The sequence below is a fragment of the Xiphias gladius genome, chromosome 13, assembly GCF_016859285.1.
Source record: "Xiphias gladius isolate SHS-SW01 ecotype Sanya breed wild chromosome 13, ASM1685928v1, whole genome shotgun sequence".
In the NCBI taxonomy this organism is placed as follows: Eukaryota; Metazoa; Chordata; class Actinopteri; order Istiophoriformes; family Xiphiidae; genus Xiphias; species Xiphias gladius.
This window is the reverse complement of record NC_053412.1, coordinates 8,143,671-8,160,048: the sequence shown is the minus strand read 5'-3', so window position 1 is coordinate 8,160,048 and position 16,378 is coordinate 8,143,671. Positions and strand designations below refer to the sequence as shown.

General features: G+C 42.6%; 1 protein-coding gene across 2 annotated transcripts in view; it reads left to right on the top strand.

The window, feature by feature from the left end:
- The window catches only part of appa (amyloid beta (A4) precursor protein a), a 34,197-nt gene that overhangs the window by 12,788 nt on the left and 5,031 nt on the right, over nucleotides 1-16,378 (top strand). The window contains exons 2-14 of one of the 2 annotated variants that reach the window (XM_040141910.1): nucleotides 4,008-4,175; nucleotides 6,350-6,479; nucleotides 6,726-6,838; nucleotides 6,953-7,143; nucleotides 7,502-7,833; nucleotides 8,496-8,663; nucleotides 12,070-12,203; nucleotides 13,215-13,289; nucleotides 13,379-13,537; nucleotides 13,916-14,044; nucleotides 14,211-14,310; nucleotides 15,338-15,550; nucleotides 15,707-15,760. In XM_040141910.1, coding sequence (XP_039997844.1) covers nucleotides 4,008-4,175; nucleotides 6,350-6,479; nucleotides 6,726-6,838; nucleotides 6,953-7,143; nucleotides 7,502-7,833; nucleotides 8,496-8,663; nucleotides 12,070-12,203; nucleotides 13,215-13,289; nucleotides 13,379-13,537; nucleotides 13,916-14,044; nucleotides 14,211-14,310; nucleotides 15,338-15,550; nucleotides 15,707-15,760 — 1,966 coding nt within the window. The remainder of the gene's footprint in view (nucleotides 1-4,007; nucleotides 4,176-6,349; nucleotides 6,480-6,725; nucleotides 6,839-6,952; nucleotides 7,144-7,501; nucleotides 7,834-8,495; nucleotides 8,664-12,069; nucleotides 12,204-13,214; nucleotides 13,290-13,378; nucleotides 13,538-13,915; nucleotides 14,045-14,210; nucleotides 14,311-15,337; nucleotides 15,551-15,706; nucleotides 15,761-16,378) is intronic. The other variant, XM_040141911.1, reaches the window with a different exon arrangement.

The window sequence follows — 16,378 nt, the reverse complement described above, 5'->3', positions numbered from 1 at the left end:
CTGTGTGCCAGGAGGCTCTTCCACAATTTTCAGGTAACCGGTGTTGAACTTTGCTGATAGAAGGGCAGACATCCTTTTTCTCTAAACTACCTCTTTCTGACACCACAATTTCCCATCTTTTCGCTGTTAAACCTTCCCTGATTTTCTTCAGCCTCCCTCGCTGTCTCTGGCCCCTCCATCCCCACATCATTTCTGTTTTACAGAGCGTTTGACCTTCTGCTCAAACCCCGAAGGCTTATTGTCCAATTCATCTGTTCTCCAATCTCTCCCTGTCTCTCGCCATTGTGGTTATTGTTCTTTCTCTCACTTTCTGCTCCTGCTCCTGCCTTCGCCATCGTCCTGGGACTCAGATTTATAAGCTTGCAGCGAAGGCTTGGCCGCTCCCCCCTCCCCCATTTCTTCCTTCAATACAAGACAGAGCGGTGGAGGCTGAAAGGCAGGAAGGAGTAGAGAGAGTGATTGGTGGGGATATGATTTGATAGCCAAAAGAGGATGACACAAAGAATTTGAATGTCAGCAAGCGGTTGGCACAGATTTGCCTGCCTATGCCCTAAGCAGAGAGGAAGTTGGGCTGTGTCTTTCAATGAGCGACAGGAGAGGCCAGAGGGTGGGCAAATAAGGTCATAATGAAACTGGGCACCCAGAAAGTGAGTTAATTAAGAGAGAGCCCGCACGCAGATGACTTTTTAAAGATTACTTGATAACGTTCTGCACTCAGTTTGCCTCGGGTTGTACTATTAATGAATAGAATGGGATTTGATCTATGCCCGTTAGCGCTGCTCACCCACAGATGGTGGTGTGGGAATCGAGCGACAGACCTCTAAATAACCCCATGTGGTCCAGATGGCTCTGCGTCAAGACTGTTGGCCACCAGTGTTAAGTTGCCATTTGCTGGAGGTAAGGAGGGCTGAGGGTGAGATGGGATTTTACACCCTAATTTGTGCGTGTGTGTGTGTGTGTGTGTGTGTGTGTGTGTGTGTGTGCGCAAGTCTCTGTGTGAGGGATTTACTGATTTCCGTGCTACTACGCTTGCGGCTCATCACATTGAACTGAGAGGGATGTGAACTTTGTAGATGCACACTTGACCAATGGAAGTGTAACCTGATCTGTGTGTGTGGCCAACTCTTTTTACCCCCATTTGACTGCAGTGTATGGCTGAACCTCCAAGAACTCATCAACTACTCTGGTATTACTCTGCACTTAACTCTGAACATGTCCCCAGTAGTTAACTTGCTCCAGTGCTCCATGATCGGTACCCAATGATTTTAATATAGTCGAAATTATATAGATAGTGGGGCTCATTACATACTTAAGTGTATGTTTTAAGCACATGCAACTGCGTGATTGTCGTCTCCTTATCAGTCCTTTAGAATACTTGCTAACCCTTTAGCATAGACTGTTTTTGCTGATAAAAAGATAAATCACAATATCTCATGACAAAATCGGAACCATTAGCAGATCTAATTACATTTTCTTTAGGAAGATACAGCTTAAACTTTGTCATAGTTCCAATAAACCAATAAACCCGTCCTATACTGACTGACTGAGTGATGTTTCAATTGGCAGTTTATGACTTTACAGGCTGTAGCTCGTGTGCTCCCATAACCAGAGGTTTCACTCCAGTTTGTGTCAATATGTCAACTTGTCACATAAAATAAAAAACCGAGTTGACGCATTTTGAAATCCTTTAGTGGCAACATTCCTGATGTCAGCAGTAAGCAGGAAATGCTAACTGGCAGATACACCCTGTTCAATTCTATCGCTGTATGTTTTCTACTTTGTATTGTAACTGAGTTATTGTGGAGGCCTCAAGGTTTCAATTTTAAATGAATAAGTAGGACATTAAGAAATAATAAAATAAAATAAATACAATTTCTGAGATAATACATTTTCAAAACTCAGCTTAGTATTACTGTAAATTGTTAGGTCATCCTGCTTCTTTCCACAATAAGAGCAGTTATTAAATAAAGTACTGTAATTAAATAAAGTCTTTTGTGGTTGTAACACTTTTTATTTCAAAATGTTATTTTCGTAACCGTTTTCATATAAGGATGACGTTTTTCCCAGTGACTTTCATTTTCCATAACGCCACTTTTTGTCACAAAGTCTTTGTCAGTTAAAACAAACAGGGCAGAGCCAGTTATGTGATTGGCTCTTGGTTTGGTCTGAATGAGAGGGCAGCAGCATGATGTTTACTTGCACTAAGTAATGTGTGACTCTATAAGTTTGGGTCAGTATCACCCCTTGCGAGGGTTAACGCAATACATTAGCCCTGCAGTATATTCAGTGTTTGTGAATCTTATTAATATTTTTGCACCAGTAACAACCTCCACCAGCCCCTATCCATTCACCTATGGGGGCTGTACAAAATGTTAGCTGCACTGTAAAACATAATGCAAAGCACTAAAGCAACATCAGGTATCGGGAATACCAGATCTGAATGAACACGTGTCCCTTCCACAGCCTCAAACCGATCATTACAAGCTTCACAAATGTTTACTTTCAGGAGCACAATAGTGTTGGATGGCATCACATTGTGCAGGTGTTGATTTTATTGCATTCACTTCATGTTTGGGAAACTGGCAAGCTTTTTCCTCTGCTTACTCTGGATTCTTTGGGTACAATCAAGTGGAAATTGAAAAGGAACTAACAGTTGCATAAAGTACTGTCTTCTGCCAAATGGTGTAGATACAGTCAATGTGAATAAATGGAATATAATGCAAGCTGATAAAGTCCATCTTTCCACTGATACACCAGATACATGGCTGCTAAATTGATCCAAACATTTGGGTTTCCAGCTTTTAAATTTAATCCAATTGATCGCCCCCGTCCAGCTATTCTCATACTGGAAGAGGACTTTATGCCCCCGGCTGCTTGGTGTAGATCAAGTCTGGAGGAAAAAATATGCTATCCATCTCACAAAACAGCATTTGTTTGCCTGCCAGGGCCTTCAAAACCATTAACAAGATTAGGGAACACACAATGGCAACAGTCCCCCTCCTCCCTCCCTCTGTCTCCTTCTCTTTTTCCCCTGTATTCCCTCCCTTTTTGTTCTAGCTCATTTGCCAGTACAATGCAGACATTCAGTAGTTAGTCTGCACCTCCTCTCCGTGGGGAACCTCAGCACAAAACCTCCTTATGTCGGCAGACACACATGCGGAGACACAAATCAACACATAGGAGAGGAAATTAGCACCGAAAATTAATACATTCGTGCCAAAGGCGGACTCTCTCTCTCTCACAGACAAGTTTGCTCACGCACACTCCCCTTAGCCTCCAGCCAACCTGCACTTATGCTCTGTATGCGCTGCGGTAACAGGGAGAAAGGAACCGAAAACAAATCAACAGAGGGTTATGTAAACACTATACTGTCCTGAAAAAACATGAAAACAGCCTGCATGGGCACAGAGATGTACACTGTTCCCATAAGTGGCGTTGCACAGGGCAGTTGAGTGGGTGTGTGTGCTTGTGCATGAACATCATGGAAGAAAAGGTGTATTGGATTGCTCCAGGTCTGTCGTTTGAGGCAATTTATTTCTCTAAAGCTATTGATTTTTTTTTTTTGCTGTCCATCCTTTTTCTTTGCTCTGTTTTCAGGATTTTTCAGCAGAATGTGATGCACATTTGAAAGCACCAAATAGCAAATATGAACAGAGGCATTGAGTAAGAAGCTATCAGTGCCACGGTTAAGAGTTTGATTATCAACATTTTGGGTTTGAGTTCTTATAAAGTCATTGGAGAAAAATTACCTTCTTTTTCTAACACCTCATCTTTGCCCCCCCCATCTCTCTCCCGCTTCTCTCATCTAATACTAGCTCACCTCATCTTACTTTTCATCTAACACGCTAATCTCTCCTGACCCCGCTCTATCTTAGTAATAAAATTTAATTGCGTCCGTCTTGCATTTCTCAGCGCAAGTGCGCAAGGAGTTTAACATGAGTGGTAAGTCTCATTAAATCTCTCTCTTTTTCTCCCTTTTTCTCTCGTCTGTCTCCCCCCACCTCTAGGTTCCTACAGATGTTTCTATGGGTCTGTTAGCAGAGCCCCAGGTGGCCATGTTTTGCGGTAAACTCAACATGCACATCAATGTGCAGAGCGGCAAGTGGGAGCCGGACCCCTCAGGCACCAAGAGCTGCATCGGTACCAAGGAGGGCATCCTGCAGTATTGCCAGGAGGTAAGGTGTGGGTGTGGGTGTGGGATGCTGGAAGATGCAACAAAAGCTGCTCACCTTCTGTTCTATAAATACAAATGTTGATTTCCCCTGCTTAATCAATTAAGTCTGATATGACAAGATTATATAATCCACCTTTTAAAGATGATATGAATCTTAATTGTATATATTGCAGTAAAACGTAGCAGCTGGAAGAAGTGTAGTTAAGGTGGGGAATATAGATATGGAATGTCAGGATAGTTTTGAAACAACAGTCCTAGTGTTATGAAGGTGAAATTGGAGGGTTATTTTTGGTAGCAGCAGCGGTAGACCAGACCAATCTTCATCGTAATTCATCACGGCTTGAAAAGGGCTCTAATTTTGATATGTATGCTTTGATATATGGATTTTCTTTAAGTGTAATTACGCAGTGTTTGTTTTTGTTTTGAGTGAGCAATAAGCCTGGATGGTAACATTTTTAGAAGCCGTGACATTTTAGTTGGATTTGTGGGTGGGATAATTACAGCCATTTAGCTGACACTGTCGGAGCAAAAAACAATGATTGAGCAGGTAGCAGTGTAGCTTGTTTATTGAGAACACTTTAGGGGGGTCGCAACCATCAATACTGATCTTTTCTTATTTTCTATAGGATTTTCAATTTTATTTTGGTTTGTTTGGGCAAATGAGAATGATTTTCAAACATATGTGGTTCCCAAAAAAGGCGTGCAAAGAAGCCTGAAAATGGGAATTTCTGTCTTTTTTTTACAATCTGAAGAAACTGCATGAAACTACCCCAAAACAAAAAGTATTGGGTGTATCGGGGGCAGACTGAGATATTTGTTTTTGCTGGGTTTTGAGAATATAGAGCACAGTAAAATCCATCATGAGTGTGTTGCAGAGTCTGCAAGCAGATTTGTTTTTATTCACCGAAATCCCCAATTTGGCAGGATGACATGATGCCAAAACTCTGCTCAGTAAACAAACTGCTTAGGTCCATGTGACTTTACTTTACAAGCTGGGGTTAGGTTATTAGGCGAAAGCTTACCAGACCAAACGCGACAATACATCACGGTGAACTTCTCTGTTGTAGAAGCGTGTGTTCAAAGCGACACATGGCTGTTGATATCCAAAAATTGACTGTTGTAGTAAGTGAAACTCTGATTTTTTTATATATATATTCTTTATTTATTTATTTTATTTATTTTTGTTTTCATTTACTGCAGTCTTGTCCAACTAATGAAGCATTTCATTTGGGAATCTTCCAGCAGTGTAGAGTATCACTGCGTAAACGCACTACGTATAAAAAGAAATGATCAAAGGGAGGTGTCTGATAAGAAGAGGTGATGCATAAGGAGATTTCTCTGAAAAGCATTTAAGACAGGCTCAAAGGAAGGTAAGTTAATCTATCCAGTTATACCACTAATAACAAATACGGCGATAACGAACAAATACTTACCAAATCAGTCTTGGGTCCCAGAATTTGAACTTACATATCAAAAAGAAAATAGAAATATGGAAAACATGAAAATGTTCCTACTCAAAGCTGAATGAAAGAGCTGACATGGGAAATACGAGAGTACAAGGAACAAGAAGTTTATGGAATTGTTATTTTTTTCGTCTGCATTGCAAGAGGCGTGAACGGAGAGAAAATAGAAAAGAAGGTGTTATGGAGAAAGGTGAGGGCAGAGGTATTTGGAGAGGGATGACACACTGAATATTGTGCAGAGGCAGATGTCATGCATGACTGAGGAGAACACGAGGTAAACACAGCAGAGTCTGCCAAGCAGAAACGGCATCAGCGAGCACTTCAGAATATTTTGGAAAACAAGGATCCCTAAACTTTTTTTCCCCAAATTTTCCAAGTTAATAGACAGTTTCTCTAGAGTGCAAGACCAAAGACAAAAGAAACCGCTGTAAGAGTTAAAAAGAAAGGGGAAGAGAACTGCATGGGCATAAAGACTAAAAAGTGAATAGTGCAGGAGTAGAAATTGTTGAGAAATATTTGCAAGTGTGTGTAGGACACAGAGGGGTTGAATGCATCATTTCTGTGTTTGTGGTTCCCACTGCTGAGCAGGTGCTAAAAAGGTTACCAGTGTTCGTGAACAAAATGTTGATGTGAAGAGGAAAACCTATTCTGCTCTCTTTCACCTTTTTGTCGTGCTATGACACCATTACAATATACAATACTGTGTGTGCAGGTGTACCCAGAGCTCCAGATTACCAATGTAGTGGAGGCCAACCAGCCAGTCAGCATCCAGAACTGGTGCAAGAAGGGGCGCAAGCCGTGTCGCAGTCACATGCATATCGTTGTGCCCTACCGCTGCCTGGGTGAGTCCGACTCGCAGATTTCACTACTTGTGTGAAGACATGTCCTTTTTAGCCTTTAAAAGCAGGAGAAGCAAAGACAAGATTTTTTCTCTCATGAGTTACTGTAGCAAGCAAGGAGTTAGAGTCTGCTATGCTTTATTGGAGTAATCAGTGTTGGTTGAAATGTGTCTTCAGTCAGTCAGAACGCTGGGCTGAAGCTGCCTGTTGTGTATGAATTATAAATACGAAATGTTGTTTTTGCTGCAGTGGGAGAGTTTGTGAGTGACGCCTTGCTCGTCCCTGACAAGTGCAAGTTCCTGCACCAGGAGCGCATGGACCAGTGTGAGAGCCACCTGCACTGGCACACTGTGGCCAAGGAGGTGAGCACACACACACACACGCGCACTCTCACCCTACTGCAATGGTTAGCATGACTATTTATACCGATCTTTTCCGCTTTGTCTCTGTGTGTTTCTCGCTCTGACCTTCTTCAGTCCTGTGGAGACCGCACCATGAATCTTCACGACTACGGGATGCTGTTGCCGTGCGGCATCGACCGTTTCCGAGGGGTGGAGTTTGTGTGCTGTCCCGCCGAGGCGGAACGGGACGCCGACAGCGCCGAGCAAGACGCCGACGATTCCGATGTCTGGTGGGGCGGAGCGGAGACCGACTACTCTGACACCAGGTACACACGCTCACATACACACGCACAGATAAATGAGGGCGACGCAGCGGCAGAGTAATACATCAGCGCCCTAATGATCGTAGATGCTGCCACTTTCATTTTCAACGTTGCCATGAGGATAACATTTCTCTCCATGAAAGCAAACTACAGGTTGGTTATAATTTAGAGTCTGTCCTTCCCTCCCTCTCATTCGTCCTCCTTGTCCTCCTCATCCCTCTTTCTCTGACACCTTTCCTTTACCAAATTGCTCTTGATGACACCATATGTCTTTTCACCCCTCCCCCCCCAACCTTCATCTTTTCTCCCTTTCCTTCCTCCCCCCTCTCCCTTTTTCTATCAATCCATCCTTCTCTCCCAGTATGGTGCGGGAGCCAGAGCCAGCGGAGCAGCAAGAGGAAACCAGGCCATCTGTGGTAGAGGAGGACGAGGAAGTGGAGGAGATGGAGGAGGAGGAAGTGGCCGAGGAAGACGAGGAGGAACAAGAGGAGGAAGAGGACCTACTGGTCACCGACCAGGACGGAGATGGAGAGGAGGACGAAGAGGTGGTGGAGGAAGAGGAAGAGGAGGAAGGAGACGACGACGACATCGACACGCTCGACGACAACGATGATGCAGGCGAGCCCACCACCAATGTTGCCATGACAACCACCACCACCACCACCACCGAGTCTGTGGAAGAAGTTGTCAGGGGTGAGGAGCATTTCTGACGTGGGCGTGTGCGCGTGTAGTCTTAGTTCACATCAATCCTTTTAAAAATAGTTACATTTCTGTTTGGTTTATTTAAAAGGGTTTGTGAAGGTCCTTGAAAAACCTTGGACATTTTCCATATGGAAGCCCTTTAAAGAAATGTTAACATCTTAAATACTGTAATCAGGTGACAGGTTTCTTTGCATTAGATCAGGGTGGAACGAGCTTCGTAGTGCAACGTACAAAACATGTTTTCCCCATTTTTTTTATGCTTCGCTAAACCCAGTCGGACTTCGTTTCTCATGAATTAATTTCCTCCTGTCATTTTTCTTATTGTGCTCATTTGTCTTTTCATAGCTTTCATTAGCTATGTTCCATTAGAATCAGAATTGGCTCTACCGGCATTGTTTCTTCATTTCGGTGTTAAATTGGCCTTAAATTCAGTCGCAAGCAGCATTAATAATGCCTAAACCTGGCTTTCTTCAGGATGCCCTGTTACGTAACATTAAGTTTTTTTTAATTTCCATAATATGTCTGTGTTTTATAGATCTTTACAAAGTTCTGATTACAGAGACTTTGACATGGTGTATGGTGAGCTAAGGAGACTTTTTTGGTAGCTTGAGGAATGATGACAAGTATGTGTGTGTGTGTGTGTGTCCTCCAAGATGTGTGCTGGGCCAACGCAGAGACTGGTCCATGCCGGGCCATGCTGCCCCGCTGGTACTTTGACCGACAGGAGGGCCGCTGTGTTCAGTTTATCTACGGGGGCTGCGGAGGCAACAGGAATAACTTTGAGTCAGAGGAGTACTGCCTGTCTGTCTGCAGCAGCGTCAGTAAGTCCTGCCGACAGCAGCCGACCCCGACCAGCACGCTGGTCTGAGTGGCACTTGTTTTGATCTCCGGTTTGTCTCTAACCCTCGCTTTTACTCGCTGTCTGAGCTGTCCACTAGATATTAACGGCTGGTCAAAAGTTTCTCGTTTGGTGTGCTTCTATTCTAGACCTTCCCTACCTGTCAGCTCCATTCCTGGCTAACATTTACTCTTTCCTCACCGCCTTGGTGTGTGTGTGTGTGTGTGTGTGTGTGTGTCCGTCAAGCAAATAAATATGTTTGCACCAAAACCAGATTTTACCTTTCCTGTAATCCTTTGTGGATTCTTCAAGCCACAAACCTGATTGCCACTGTTCCCTTTGCTTTCACACTGAGGCCAGTCCGTAGGCGGAATCCTTCTATTGTGAGATGGATTTACATTTTACGCTGAATTTTACTTTGAGCCACTCTGGTTCTAGTTTTTTTTTTTTGAAAGATGTTGAGAGCTGGTGCGGTGTTTTAGCAGTAACTAGAAACACATTTTACTACATGGCTTTTCAGAACCCCCAGTGAAGAGACTCTTTGGTTTGGTGTTTCTGAATATCAGATTAAAGTTGAATTTAGTTATCTGTATAAAGAATTAAGTAGTGAAACATGGTGCCAAAAGCTGCATGCTCCGGTAACAATGGTTAAGATACAGGTTCATTTTCATGGACTATTTGCTGTAGAGGCTGAATGACACTATGACACTTTTCCTTTACATTACAATGGTTACACTGTTGCCCTGCAGAGCAATGTAATGGTTACATCACAAAGTGTTGTTGCCCTGTAGAGCATGTATGATAACTACTATCATTTCTCTGAATACAGTCATTTCATGGGCATCATCTTATATGTTACTTTAGCATGAATATGAGCTGTAAAACCATCCAGGGAGGAATTATTTTTGCAATAATCCTCACCTGGCTGCATATTATCCTTTACATCCCTGACACATTGCAGGCCTGCTTACGTTATTCCATCCTTGTCACAGAGGAACCGGTTAATTCAATTTACTTTAGTCAGCTGTCAAATTACCCTGCTGCAATTTTGGAAATGTGATGCGTTTCCTAGGCAGCGGTAAAGGAAAAACTCATCAATACATCATTACACACTCTAAGAGCATACCTGCCTTCCATATCGCATTGTGATGATTGATTATCAGTGGCCGCACTGAAAATAGGGATGACCGTTTGATGATTTTTACACTTTGTTAATATGTTGGTCCAGTGGAACTTCTTAATAATGGAGACTTCTCACCTCTCTGTTGGGCTTGACATGATCATTCAGTCACAAACTGAACTGATTTAATTTTAAACAGTAACTCACTCCTGGATTGTCAACCTATTTTTTCCCCCGGCATTTTTTTTATTTTTTTTTCATTGCCGGGAGACTGTGTGTGTGTGTGTGTGTGTGTGTGTGTGTGTGTGTGTGTGTGTGTGTGTGTGTGTGTGTGTGTGTGTGTGTGTGTGTGTGTGCGCGGGTAGTGTGTTATAGTGGGGAGCGGAAGGCGGTTTTAAGTGAATGGCTCTGACGCTGATTTCAGTGCTCTGGGAGGTTCGGTGACCTTGCTCGATGTGTCTGTGTACTGTACGTGTGCGTCTCCGTCGCAAAGTGTATGATCTGCCCTGCAGCAAAAAGGAGTCGTGCTATCTCCATCTCCCTATATTTTGAACTAACTTTATCCACATTGTGTGTGAGGGTGTAAGTACGTGTATTTATGTGAATGTTTGTTTTTGACATTGACTTTTTTTTGGTTCCTCTCTTAGTGGAGGTGAGAACCCCCCCTCCCAAAAAAAAAAAAATGTACCTCGCACTTTCGAGTAAACTATCGAGTTTAGTGCGACATTGTTACTGTCAGAAAAATCAATTTACTTCCCATTATTGGGAAGTAAATCAATATTTCTGACATTAATGACTCTGCATTACTATCATTTTGCTCCATCACTCACAGGTGTAGTCTCACAAAACTGTAATTTTTTATCTATCATAAGGGAAGCATTGCATAGTGGCATTTTTAGCAAAAAGTAATATGCTAAGTTGTTTGTTCCATAGTGTTACTTATGGAAGGCATTCAGATAAAATGGTGCAAATGGGGAATTAGTGAGGAAACAGAAATTCTAAGGAAGAGTATGTCACAGTGCTTTGATTTCTGAAAAAATATACAATGTGTACAACACTACAGCTGTGAATGCTTAATAGCAATGACAAAAGAAAAATGGAATATAAAAACTTTAAAAACAAGGAATTGAATTAGATTAGATTGCCACTTTAAATACAGTGTACTGCAGTTAAGGGGTCGTTATCACTTACTCTTACTCTTAGTGTTATCTAACCATATAGATAGTCTTATTTACCCAGATTAGAGATATCAGCCTCGGAGATTTTTGCCGCCACCTCAATACAGTAGAGGTGATTGGAATTTCATCTGTGGTGCTCACAGCACTGAAAGATAAGACTGAAAAAAAAATCTCTTCCCACAAGAAATGTCCCTGTTTCCCTGGATAACAAATAGTCACTGTGTGAAAACTGCCGACAGTGTGTTCTGGGGATTATCCAGAGCAACAAGGAAACTAATTCTTGAAAAGACATGTTGCCACTGAATTTTCCAGTGCTCCACAAACTGACCTCCATTGTCTTGAGATAAAGACAGAAATCTCTAACCTTGGGTAAATGAAACCAAAACTATCTACATGATACTGCTAGAGTTAAAATGTTATTTGTTTTTATTTGTAATTTGGGTGACCTGATCCTTTAAATGATTTTGGAGGACACTCGGCAAAGTGAAAAACAACTCATTTTTGTGTTTCCTTTGCAGCATGGGCTCTCATCAGACATAACCAATTTCACATTAGGTGCGATCTTCACGGATGCACGCACCCCCTCGCACACAGATCCGCACACGCGCCATCAACCGCTTTTGACAGCACACTTGTGAAAGATAATCAACTTTCCACTGATTAAATCTAGGTTTCACAAAATATTATAATATGATCCACTTACATTTCTGGCTGGTAGGTCGACTACAATTCAGTCTGTGCTTCAGAGCCCACAGCGTCAGTGTTTTGGCAGGAGAGCCATATCACGCTCTGAATGAAGTTATATAAATGAGAGAGGGACGTTGTCTCTTTTCTACAAAGGACTTCAGGCCATCTGAGGCATTCACTTGTTTGCTTTTGGAGGGTTCTGGCTTCCAGCTACATCTACTATCTCATTTTCTAACCCTATTAACCCATTTTAGGCTCTGTGTTTTGTGTTTATGTGTGCTGAGGCAACACAGCCGGTACCCGATAAAACCAAAATCAAAGTGTGCAATTAAAAAGATGCTCCTCTGAAAGTCTTTTCACCTCCCTGCCTCCTCCTTTTCTCACTCTGCTTCCATTTCATGCAGTACCCACAGCCACGCCCAGCTCCCCTGACGCCGTGGACCACTACCTGGAGACACCCACTGACGAAAACGAACATGCCCACTTCCAGAAGGCCAAGGAGAGCCTGGAGGCCAAGCACCGTGAGAGGATGTCCCAGGTACTGGCAGAGAAGGAAGGGGAAGGAAAGATTGTTTGTTTGTTTATTATGTTTTTATTTTTAGATTTAACAGGCTTAAAGTTGATCAGCAGTCACCACATGCATGTGAATGAGTTATGGTGGCGGTGCAGGGAGAACAGAAAGGAAGATTTTATTTGTAGCAGGGAGAGGACCAAGATATTTCTATGAATAGAAAATGGAGGGGAAAAAGGTGTGGCAAGTAAAACGAATAGGTGTGTTTGTTAATCCCCTCCGGGTAAGCCGACTGAGCCATTTCAACTTTAATTGTCTTCTTTAATCAACCGGCTCGCTCTCCGGCGGAGAGCCAGATGGTCCTCGGCAACGTCACAGTTTTAAAAGCTCCAGATAAGAACCCTAACAACCTTGTATGGCATTTAAAGCAACCTCTTTTCTTTTTTTCTTTTTTTTTTGTCCAAACGTTTCTGCACCGCTCTTGATTAAGTCTGTTTGTTTAGCTTGGGGAGCTATCCTGTCATTTCACACACTTTAACTTCACCCTTACAGATACAGTTAGGTCATGTCTTTGGTAAAGGCCTGAGCTGGAAAAAAAAAAAATCCCCCCCCAGTGATTCAGAGAGGATGTACAATCGTCTTTCTAAAGAAGATGAAACTGGCCAAAAAGGGAACAGATATGTTGATTTTAAGGCTTTTACAGTCTCTGTAATACTGCACTTTGAACTCGGATACAATTCCCCAATATGATTTACAAAGCAAAAAACAAATATCAACATGCACAATCTGAAAGGATTATTTACCCAGAGCGGAAGAATCTAATATTTACCCTCTGCAGCCCAGATGATATCGTCTCATAGCCGTGTGTAATGTCGTATTTTTTTTCATTCAGAAAGCCGTGACAAGATCGGATCTGTGCCACAAAGAGCAACGAGATGTTTCACTCAAGTGTAAAATCAACCCGTGATAGAACATGTGAAAAGATTAAGTAGATTGACAGATGTAATTAATGTTTTTCCCTCCTTTTCTTGCACTCAGGTGATGAGAGAGTGGGAAGAGGCTGAGAGGGAAGCCAAGAATCTTCCACGTGCTGACAAGAAGACTGTCATCCAGGTAAGACACGAATAAACTTGACACATACAAAAGCACCCAAGTGTTTTTTGGTGCCCTGTCATAGCTCTGTGCCCTGTGTTTGCATGCAGCGTTTCCAGGAGAAGGTGGAGGCGCTGGAGCAGGAGGCAGCCAGTGAGCGCCAGCAGCTGGTGGAGACCCACATGGCCCGGGTGGAGGCTCTGCTCAACGACCGCCGTCGCCTGGCTCTGGAGAGCTACCTGACGGCCCTGCAGCAGGACCCACCCAGGGTACGCTTTATACACAGTTTGGCAACGTTCTCCTATAGCTTTTTATACAGTGTATACTTCATAATATTAGTTAAATGTAATATTTTGAAGTATTAGATAAATGTATTGGATTGCTTTGTACAAATTCTACGCGGAGTTGAAAATATTTAGAGGCGAAACTTGTACATTTACCATTAATAGTCATGCAGCATAGAGAATGCTGCAGAGAATGGAGAACAACGGTGTAACTGACTAAAGAAATCATTTGGGGTTTTGTTTCATCGGAACAAATTATAGCTTTGGTTGGTTTGTTTTCCGATCCAGACTATATATAAATACATCACACTGTCCTTCCCTTGCTGTTAACCATCTGTCTCGTCCTCTCCCCGTCCTTTGTAGCCTCGCCACGTCTTCAGCCTGTTGAAGAAGTACGTCCGTGCCGAGCAGAAGGACAGGCAGCACACCCTCAAACACTTTGAACACGTCCGCATGGTGGATCCCAAGAAGGCAGCCCAGATGAGACCTCAGGTAATTTGATTCTTTTACCCTCATTTAAAGCAGTATTTATAGACCTATTCAGTATATAAATAGAATTTACTTTACTTTTATTTACATTGTCATTTCACTTTAATGTTGTTTTTTCCTAGGAAAAGGAAAGCTATTGCAAGATTTTTTGTATGTGTGTATGCAACAGGTGCTGACCCACCTGCGTGTCATTGAGGAGCGTATGAACCAGTCTCTGGGACTTCTCTACAAGGTGCCCGGTGTGGCCGACGATATCCAGGACCAAGTTGGTGAGTTTGTCAGTTCCACACTCGAGACGCTCACATTGAAGCGTTAAATTCCATCAAAAATAGAATCCAATTAGCATTAGAAGCTAAAAGGCAAAAAATCCCAGCCTTAACAATATACAGGCAATTATATTGTAGCCATAGAGGTGAAACCAAGAAAGATGGAAAGGGTTTTTTTAGCTTAGAGCAGTTAATAGAGAGACAAGAAAATAAAAATCCTTCAGAATGACATGTCACTACACCTTGTTCATATGAATTTTAGATGTCCTTCTAGATGTTCACTGTACGACTACTGACCCTGGCATAAGAGAGATACGGAGGAAGACACACTGTCCTGATTGTGCTACATGTATCAGAGAGATTGAACGCTCCAAAATCCAGCCCTAAAAAAAATACTTTTTTTTTTTTTTTTTGTTTTGTTGAAAAGGGCTTTGGAGCCATTTGGCCTAATTCTTCCGTTCAGAGTCAAATGAAACTGTTTGCCGGGAAGATAAATCCTCTTCCCGTCCCTGCATTTGTTAGGTTTCTCTGTGTTTTTTGGGTTTATTGGAGTTGTGTGCGTCACACAGCCATCTGCGTCTCTGTCTCGGAGACTGTCGCAGTCTGCGCTACCCGGCAAAACACACACACACACGCAGGAATAAACATACACAGAAGTAAAAGCACCATTCAGTCATTAATAAGCACCGGGTCGATTGTAAAAAAAAAAAAAATTGAGCTAAACACTACTTACAGGCTGTCTGTCCCCTCTGATAGAGAAACATTGGCACGGGTCATTGCATATTATATAGTATTTTCTTTAAGCAGAGTATAAACACAATGGCAATTTCAAAATGTTAGTTGTTTTTTATTGGTTTTTTAAATCTAATTACCAAAGAAAGGTCTTCATTCTTTTATCATCAGCACAGACGGGAAGAGGTTTGATAATAGTTGGATAAATGAAGTGACACTCCCTTCCTTCTGTCCTCCATATTTCTTGTCTCCTCTGACCTCCCACCTTCCTTTCTGCCTCCTTATCATGTCCATTCAGAGCTTCTGCAGAGGGAGCAGGCGGAGATGGCCCAGCAGCTGGCCAACCTGCAAACGGACGTGAGGGTGAGCTATGGCAACGACGCACTGATGCCCGACCAGGAGCTGGGAGACGGCCAGACCGACCTTTTGCCCCAGGAAGACACTCTGGGCCTGACGGGAGTTGGCTTCATCCACCCCGAGATCTTCAACCAGCCCAACACTGACAACCAGGGTATTTACCGATAACGCAAATAAGAACGTCAGAGAAAGGCACCTACATTTTGGCTGCTTCAGTGTTGATTAAAATTACATCCAAAAAATGCTACATGGCAGGAAGCAAGCAAAATGATTTAAAAGTGAAAATTTCTCTCTCTCTCTCTCCTTCTAGTTGAGCCAGTGGACTCTCGCCCTAATCCTGACAGAGGCATTCCCACACGGCCAGGTTGGTATAAATGTCCAGAAAACTCTTCTAGGACTCTACAGTCCTGATGTATGGGTAGCCATTTATAATAAGTTGCCCTTTATAATGGGTTAATTTGATATTGGTTTACAAGTGCTCTATAAAGCATGAGTTATTTGTTCATTCAAAATGAATAAGGCTGTTAGTTATTATATTGTTATTAACCCTCAATAAAAGATGCCTTGTTAGGAAGTGCTACCAGTATATGTAGTTCATTATCAGTGCTTGTTAGCCAGTAAATCATGGTATCTGCTCTCCTAACAATCATTGTCTTGAGAACATATGTAGGTAATAATAGATAGTCAATCATAAACTACTAAGCTCACGGTTGATGTTGCCTTGGTAAAGTAGCTTCCAGCGTAACAAAACCTCCCTCTCGCAGCCATTATTTGCACATCGCCAACTCCACTTGACCTCCATTAAGGCGCCAGCTGCGGCTGTTGGATAATTTGTGATGCAGCTGCAGGGGCCATGCACACTGCATATGCTGTGCTATATGTGCTATATTCATTTCATACTGCTGTTACATCCAGTACTCCGCTTTCCGTCCCGCTTGAGCGAGTGAGTTTGATTTCCGCACGTTTGTGTGAGGAGGACAAA